The sequence below is a fragment of the Podarcis vaucheri genome (assembly GCF_965113315.1).
Source record: "Podarcis vaucheri genome assembly, chromosome: 13".
NCBI lineage: Eukaryota > Metazoa > Chordata > Lepidosauria > Squamata > Lacertidae > Podarcis > Podarcis vaucheri.
Window position 1 is genome coordinate 6,205,162 of NC_138751.1, and position 8,760 is coordinate 6,213,921.

Here is an 8,760-nt window from a genome sequence, read left to right on the forward strand (position 1 = left end):
GCGTTTGATATCCAAGGTACGACTGTACCTGTTTGGGCAATCTTTTTCCATAGAAAAGCCAGCTTGTGAATCAAATCAGCTACAAGCAGCACAGTTCACCTGCGACAACCCTTGAAGTTATTCACTGGCGCTCCCTGGCTGTGCCTCCAATCGCTCACTTGGAGTTTGCTCCCGCCGGCCAACAACTCACAGCGCATGAGCTACATGGTCCAGAGTCCAGGCAGACAAAAACAACTCAGATTCCCCCTTCGCAGCTGAGCTACTGGCAAGAGGGCCACTATCCCCTACAGATCCACACAACGCCCTCCTTGGACAAAATGGAGTACATAAACGCCTTGGTGCCATCAACATTGTTAAAGTGAGTACAGATTTATTTATCTATCCTACCTTCCTCCTCCAAGGACCTCAAGGGGGGGTTACATAGTTCCCTCCCTCCTCGTTTAATCCCAGCGAAAACAACCCCGTGATGTTAGTCTGAGAGTCCAACACTCTTAACCGCCACAGGCCATTGGCATACCCTCCAACATTTCTCTGATGAAAATATGGTTGTCCAATTCAATAATAATAATAATAATAATAATAATAATAATAATAATAATAATTGTATTATTTATACCCCCACCCATCTGACTGGGTTGCCCCAGCCACTCTGGGCCATTTCCAACATATAGAAATAAGTAATAAAACATTAAACTTTTTTTAAAAAAAACCTTCCCTATACGGGGCTGCCTTCAGATGTCTTCTAAAGGTTGTATGGTTACTTATCTCCTTGGCATGGGGGTCGCATAACTCCAGACCCTCCAGCATTTCTCCCATGAAAATAGGGATGTCGTAAGAAAAAGCAGGGCATTCCGGGATCAAATAAAAAACCAGGGCGGCTTCTGTAAATCCGAGATTGCCCCTAGAAAATAGGGACACTTTGAAAGAATGCATGGGGGGGGTGGATGGAGGTTTCTGGGTTTATACCTCGGGCATGCAGTACTTCCTACCACCCTTTCCCCCTTTCCTTACAATCCTTTAGCCAAACCCGTCTGCTGAGGTCTGAAGGATCTTCCGCCTTCTAACAGCAAGCTCAGCTTGTGAGAGCAGATATAGCCAATATGGAGCCAATGGGAAACATGTGGGGGGAGATTGGAATGCTTGGGGGAACCCCAAGCTTTGTACGAGTACAAAACATCTTTGGAGGGACCTACGGTAAAGGTAAAGGACCCCTGGATGGTTAAGCCCAGTCGAATTTGACTATGGGGTTGCGCCGCTCATTTCGCTTCAGGCCGAGGGAGCCGGCGTTTGTCCACAGACAGCTTTCCGGGCCAGCAGGACTAAACGGCTTCCGGCGCAACGGGACATCGTGACAGAAACCAGAGCACATGAAAACGCAATTTATTTTCCTGCCACAGAGGTCCCTCTTTATCTACTTGCGCTGGTATGCTTTTGAACTGCTAGGTTGGCAGGAGCTGGGACAGAGCAACGGGAGCTCACCCCGTTGTGGGGATTCAAACCGCCGACCTTATGATCAGCAAGCCCAAGAGGCTCGGTGCTTAGTGGGGACCTAAGATGACGACAGTCCGTTGCCGGGGGTTGGACTAAATGACTCTTGGACTCGCTTCCAACTCTACAATTTTATGAAAAATGCAGGTCACTGAGGACTCAGCAGGCTCAGTGGCCCCCAAACGCTGACTGAGAGGAGCAGAAAATTAGAGGTGAGGGAGAGAGAGGGAGGAAATGAATAAGACCATGCCATGCTGCAACATTTTGCTGCAGGTCTCCCATTAAACCCAAGCAAACAACGGCGTTGTCCACAGAACACGAATGAGCAAAATTCCCTGATTCCCGGTCTTTTATCTGACGTTCTGCCCAAGAAATAAGGGGTTTTGCTTTATTTAAAGAGCTAGCTGTCATGTGGGCTGGCCTCAGAGCCCAAATCCGCTAGCACCTCCTTCGCTTCTTCCTCCTCCTGGAATTTGGACTTTGGCATCAAAATTCCAGGGACCAGAAGTGACCGTGATAAGCATTTCCACGTAGACCTAATAAATTGCGTCTTTTCGTGTACTCTGGTTGCAAGCTGCATAAGGGGCCAATAACAGCTAGACAGCTCAGCTGATTAGAGCGTGGCGCTGATAATGCCAAGGTTATAGGTTTGATCCCTCTGTATGGGGCAGCTGCATATTCCTGCAAGATGATTCTCAGGGTCCCTTCCAACTTTAATAATAATAATAATAATAATAATAAGAATAAAATTTATTTATACCCCGCCCTCCCGGGCCAGAGTCAGGCTCAGGGCGGCTAACACCCAATAAAATCACAGTAAAAACATAATAGGAGGGGGACCAGTTTAAAATACAGGTTAAAATGCAATTTAAAATGCCGCCTCATTTTAAAAGTAGCCCATAGATCAAAAGCATAAGGGGAGGGAAACATAAGGGTCAGACTGCGTCCAAACCAAAGGCCAGACGGAACAGCTCTGTCTTGCAGGCCCTGCGGAAAGATGTCAAGTCCCGCAGGGCCCTGGTCTCTTGGGACAGAGCGTTCCACCAAGTCGGGGCCAGTACTGAAAAGGCCCTGGCCCTAGTGGAGACCAGTCTAACCACCTTGCGACCTGGGACCCCCAAAATGTTGTAATTTGTGGACCTCTCCACGGGGCATACCAGGAGAGGCGGTCCCGTAGGTACGAGGGTCCTAGGCCGCATAGGGCTTTAAAGGGCAAAAGCAGCACCTTAAACCTGACCCTGTACTCCACCGGGAGCCAGTGCAGTTGGTAAAACAACCCTATGGATTAAGGAATTTGAATGCAGTAGATAGAGGCAGGATACACAGAGGGCCCTCCATACCAGTGTCATTGATGCAATCATAGTGCATAAGCGCTGCATTTCTCCTGGATCAGTCCACTTTACGAGTTTCATTTCACAGAATCATAGAGTTGGAAGGGACCCCGAGGGTCATCTAGCCCAACCCCAGCAATGCAGGAATCTTTTGCCCAATGTGGGGCTCGAAACCCACGGTCCTAAGACGAAGAGTCTCATGCGCCACCATCCGAGCTATCTCTTCAGTTCCAGGCTGATTCCCCAAAGTTAAAAAAATCCCCAAAAAACAGAGTCCTTTTGGTTGGGGATAATTCAGATGGAAATTCCCAGGTGTCAAGAAAGGTCGTTTATGTATGCCACTATTGCAGCCCATGTTTTGTTAGCCCCAAAATGGAAAACGAGTGAGGCTCCAACTAAAGAAGGACACTGACAAACTGGAACGTGTCCAGAGGAGGGCAACCAAAATGGTCAAAGGCCTGGACTCTGTATTCACCCTGTAGAATAAGAGAACAAGAAGAACATACATTTAAAGAAGACTGGAAAACGTTTATTGAATATATGGGAAATAATTGTGTACAGCTGAAAAAGTTGGCAGCATTCAGATAAATTCAACAGTGTAAAGAAGTTTTGATGGATGTAATAATGGATTACTGAATGGTTTCGTTTATGTAAAATATGCAGGGATTTATGATATGTAAAATGGACCATGGAAAGAGAAGAAGGGAAGTCATTGGCATTTTAAGGTTCTTTAAATGAATATTCTAAATTGTAAAACAGAAAATTTAATAAAAAATATACAGTGGTACCTCTGGTTAAGAACTTAATTTGTTCTGGAGGTCCGTTCTTAACCTGAAACTGTTCTTAACTTGAGGTACCACTTTAGCTAATGGGGCCTCCCACTGCCGCTGTGCCGCCGACGCACGATTTCTGTTCTCATCCTGAAGCAAAGTTCTTAACCCGAAGTACTACTTGTTTGTAACGCGAGGTACCACTGTACACACACCAAAAAAAGTAAAGAAAACTAGCAGAAACAGCATTTGCAGGCAGAAACAGCATTGGGGCGTGTAATACTGTCCTGATAACATCATGAGTGCAAATCATCACAACCGAAAGGACACCTGGACGAACCCAGATCATTACCAAAAGTTCAGTTTCTCTGTTAGGGTGCTGATGTTCCCCCTGGACACTTTGCACATGCTCAGAGGCATGCTATGGCAGCCAGGTTGGGACCTTCTGAGCAACCTCTCACTCTCTCTCTCTTTCTCACAGGTCAGTGTCAAGTGCAAGTTCAGAACTCACCCGCCGTGTTTGGGCTCCGAGTCCCCCAACCCAGAGGCCATTCCGGGTTTGTGACCACAAGCGCAACGTCCGCAAAGGTCTGACTGCAGGGACCTTGCAGGAGCTGTTGATCAAGGTGAACACCCCTTCCCTCCCGCCAATTTTCCAGCCTCCACTTGGCTCCACACTTGGCTGGCAAGCCCTTGGGTAAAGCTACTCCTCTTCACCCTCCCTTTTATCATCTGCGAAATGGAAGCAGTGGCCGTGCTTTGCTTGACGTGAAGGTCTCTGCTTGTGTGTTTTCTTGTTTCGCCAGGCAAGGGAGACCCTGCTGATCTCCAGCATCGTTTCCTTGGTGCTGGAAGAAGATGGCACCGTTGTGGAAACAGAGGAATTCTTTGACGTCCTAGATGATAACACGGCCTTGATGGCGCTGGAGAAGGGGCAGAAATGGAGCCACGCCAGGGTAAGCAAAAGGGTGTTGAATGGAAGGCCAGCGGAAAATTACAGGCTTCATTTCCATAAGAATTCTAAGGCTTCATAAATAAAATGAATGTTCCTAAGTGCACAAGATAAATACATATAGGTAAGTACTGCATGTCTGAAAGAGTACAGGAGAGCAATCCTGAAGCCACTTTGACTCTTAATAATAATTTCATTCATTCATTCATTCATTCCCCTCCCATCTGGCTGAGTTTCCCCAGCCACTCTGGGCAGCTCCCAACAGAATATTAAAAGCATGATGAAACATCAAACATTAAAAACTTCCCTAAACAGGACTGCCTTCAGATGTCTTCTAAAAGTCAGGTAGTTGTTTATTTCCTTGACATCTGATGGGAGGGCGTTCCACAGGGCGGACGCCACTGAGAAGGCCCTCTGCCTGGTTCCCTGCAACCTCGCTTCTCGCAGGGAGGGAACCGCCAGAAAGCCCTCAGAGCTGGACCTCAGTGTCCGGGCTGAACGATGGGGGTAGAGATGCTCCTTCAGGTATACAGGGCCGTTTAGGGCTTTCAAGGTCAGCACCAACACTTTGAATTGTGCTCGGAAACATACTGGGAGCCAATGTAGGTCTTTCAGGACTGCTGTAATATGGTCTCGGCAGCCACTCCCAGTCACCAGTCTAGCTGCTGCGTTCTGGATTAGTTGCAGTTTCTGGGTCACCTTCAAAGGTAGCCCCACGTAGAGCGCATGGCAGTAGTCCAAGCGGGAGATAACCAGAGCATGCGGCACTCTGGCGAGACTCTCTCAGCCGGCGTACCAGATGGAGCTGGTAGACAGCTGCCCTGGAGACAGAATTGACCTGCACCTCCATGGACAGCAGTGAGTCCAACGATTCTGTGATTCTGTCTGTGTTGTACAGGGCAGCAGCCGGTCCTATGCGCTCAGCGGGGAGAAACCGAGGAACAGCCGTGACATTGCCCGCATCACCTTTGACGTCTACAAGCTCAACCCCCGCGACCTCTTTGGCAGCCTGAACATCTCGGCCACTTTCTACGGACTCTACTCCATGAGCTGCGACTTCAAGTGTCTGGGGCCCAAGAAGGTGCTAAGGTGGGTCTGGGAACCAGCTTCCCCCACATCTCCCCTGACAGACGGCCATCCAATCTCTGCTTAAAACCCTCTGAGGAAGGAGAGTCCACCACCTCACCTCCATTGTCAGAAAGTTCTTCCTGATGTTAAGTCAGAATCTCCTTCTTTGTAAGCTTGAAACCATGGATTCAGGTCTTACCCACCAGAGCAGGAGGAAACATTAGTCATTTAGTCGTGTCCGACTCTTCATGACCCCCTGGACCAGAGCACACCAGGCACTCCTATCTTCCACTGCCTCCCACAGTTTGGTCAAACTCATGCTTGTGGCTTCGAGAACACTGTCCCACCATCTCGTCCTCTGTCGTCCCCTTCTCCTTGTGCCCTCCATCTTTCCCAACATCAGGGTCTTTCCCAGGGAGTCTTCTCTTCTCATGAGGTGGCCAAAGTCTTGGAGTCTCAGCTTCAGGATCTGTCCTTCCAGTGAGCACTCAGGGCTGATTTCCTTCAGAATGGAGATCAAATGGAGAGGTTTGATCTTCTCGCAGTCCATGGGACTCTCAAGAGTCTCCTCTAGCACCAGAATTCAAAAGCATCAATTCTAAGGCAATCAGCCTTCTTTATGGTCCAGCTCTCACTTCCATACATCACTACGGGGAAAACCATAGCTTTAACTATACAGACCTTTGTCCGCAAGCTGATGTCTCTGCTTTTTAAGTTACAGATAGGTAGCCGTGTTGGTTTGCCATAGTCAAAATAAAAAAAATCCTTCCAGTAGCACCTTAAAGACCAACTAAGTTAGTTCTTGGTATGAGCTTTCGTTATTCTGCTTTTTAAGGTTTGTCATTGCTTTTCTCGCAAGAAGCAGGCGTCTTTTAATTTAGTGGCTGCTGTCACCATCTGCAGTGATCATGGAGCCCAAGAAAGTAAAATCTCTCACTGCCTCCATTTTTGGGAGGGGATTAGCTCACAGTTGTGCAGCTTCTTTGCAAAGGGGAAAAGCCCCCATTTTTTTTTTATTTTTTTTTTGAGGATCAGCTCAAAGTTGTTGAGCTTACTTTGCAAAGGATAAAAATCCTGCTTTTATGGGGTTCAACTCACAGTTCTGCAGCTTCTTTAGAAAAGGAGCCATTTCTACAGTTTCCAGACAGATAATCTAATCAGCCAGTCACATGTCGCTGGGGGAACAAACAGCCTCCATCTGCAGAACATTCAACAATGGAGGCCTGGGCAAGGGGGCAAGGGGCCGGAAAGGGAGCCAGCGATCGACCACAGATTCGCCCCATAAGACGCACAGACATTTCCCCTTACTTTTCAGGAGGAAAAAATTGCATCTTATGGAGCGAAAAATACGGTAAATTCCATAAATAAAATAATAAAATTAAAATTAATTTTGTCTTCTGAGCTGCTCTGAGATCTACGGATGAAGGGCGGCATACAATTTTAATCAATTATAATAATACAAAACAACAACCCAGCACTAATATAATTTGTTCCCCTTTCCTTTCCTCCCAAGGGAGATCTTGCGTGTGGCATCCACCGTCATGCATGGCATTGGGCACATTCTTCTTGGGGCATCCCACTACATCCGCCGGATCCTGGACGGAGGCGAGAACTGGCACTCGCATGCCCGCGTGAGCTACGAACGCTGAAAGCTGCCACCCTCCTCTTCCTCCCTCTCCTGAGACAGGATTCCTTCCCAGCACCTGCTCTTTCGGCTCCAAAGAAATCCCAGGTCTCTGTTTCGGTTGGGGATGTTAATTAAAAAGGGTATAGTGGTACCTTGGTTCTCAAACTTAATCCGTTCCGGAAGTCCGTTCCAAAACCAAAGCGCGTTCCAAAACCAAGGCACGCTTTTCCCATAGAAAGTAATGAAAAACGCATTCATCCATTCCAGACTTTTAAAAACAACCCCTAAAACAACAATATAACATGAATTTTACTGTCTAACGAGACCTCTGGTCCATAAAACGAAAGCAAGAATCAATGTAAAAAGTAAAAGGTAAAGGTACCCCTGCTCGTACGGGCCAGTCGTGTCCGACTCTGGGGTTGCGCGCTCATCTAACTTAAGAGGCCGGGGGCCACTGCTGTCCGGAGACACTTCCGGGTCACGTGGCCAGCGTTACGAAGCTGCTCTGGCGAGCCAGCACCAGCGCAGCACATGGAAACGCCGTTTACCTTCCCGCTATAAAGCAGTACCTATTTATCTACTTGCACCCGGAGGTGCTTTCGAACTGCTAGGTGGGCAGGAGCTGGGACCGAAAGACGGGAGCTCACCCCGCCGCGGGGATTCGAACCGCCAACCATACGATCGGCAAATCCTAGGCACTGAGGTTTTACCCACAGCGCCACCCGCGTCCCATCAGAATCAATGTACTGTACTATAAAATAAATAATAGTATTGTAGGTGATAAAAATTTAAATTGTTTTTTTCCTTCTTACCTGCACTGTTGATAGTCAGCTTTTATCCATTTCCGCAGTCACACAATCAATCAATCAGTAGCTGAACTGGGTTCCACGCAGTCACAAAAACAAACGAACCGAAAAAGCCTCAGAAACAAAAACGCAAAATAAATAGCAAAAACAAAAGCGCCAAACTTAATCCGTTCCGGAAGTCTGTTTGACTTCTGAAATGTTTGGAAACCAAGGTGCAGCTTCTGATTGGTGCAGGCACCCCAGAAACAATAGACAACAGCAGAATCAGACGTTCGGCTTCCGAAAAACGTTCAAAAACCAGAACGCTTACTTCCGGGTTTCTGGCGTTTGGGAACCAAGGCGTTTGAGAACCAAGGTACCACTGTATTTAATAACCAAACACACAGAAAACCTTGAACCAGACCTTCCTTTTGGCACAGAGGAGATGGTTGGGGAGGTGGCGAATAGCCGCCATGTGGCAGGTTCTGCTAGCTTAACAGATGCAACATGAAGCAGGGATAAGAAAATCTGTTGCCTGCTAGATGTTGCAGGACTACAATTCCCAGCATCCGGAAGACTCCTGGTTTGCCCATTGCTGGTTATTGTTATTATTTCTCCAGTGCTTCCCTCGCAAAACCGACCCAAAGCGACTCACAACGTGAGCGCTGGAACTGATTGCAGCAAACAAATGAATGAAAATCTTTTTTAAAAAAATGCATTTACACAAATAAAAGGTCTT

At 47.5% G+C, this 8,760-nt stretch overlaps 1 protein-coding gene across 1 annotated transcript; it reads left to right on the forward strand.

Annotated features, from left to right (window-relative positions):
* Positions 1 to 187: 187 nt before the first annotated feature.
* Positions 188 to 7,406, forward strand: CIDEB (cell death inducing DFFA like effector b). The gene is made up of 5 exons (XM_082197914.1): positions 188 to 358; positions 4,071 to 4,215; positions 4,396 to 4,545; positions 5,440 to 5,630; positions 7,123 to 7,406. The coding sequence occupies exons 1-5, from the start codon at positions 318 to 320 to the stop codon at positions 7,256 to 7,258; spliced, it is 663 nt and encodes a 220-aa protein (XP_082054040.1). The 5' UTR covers positions 188 to 317; the 3' UTR covers positions 7,259 to 7,406.
* Positions 7,407 to 8,760: the final 1,354 nt, after the last annotated feature.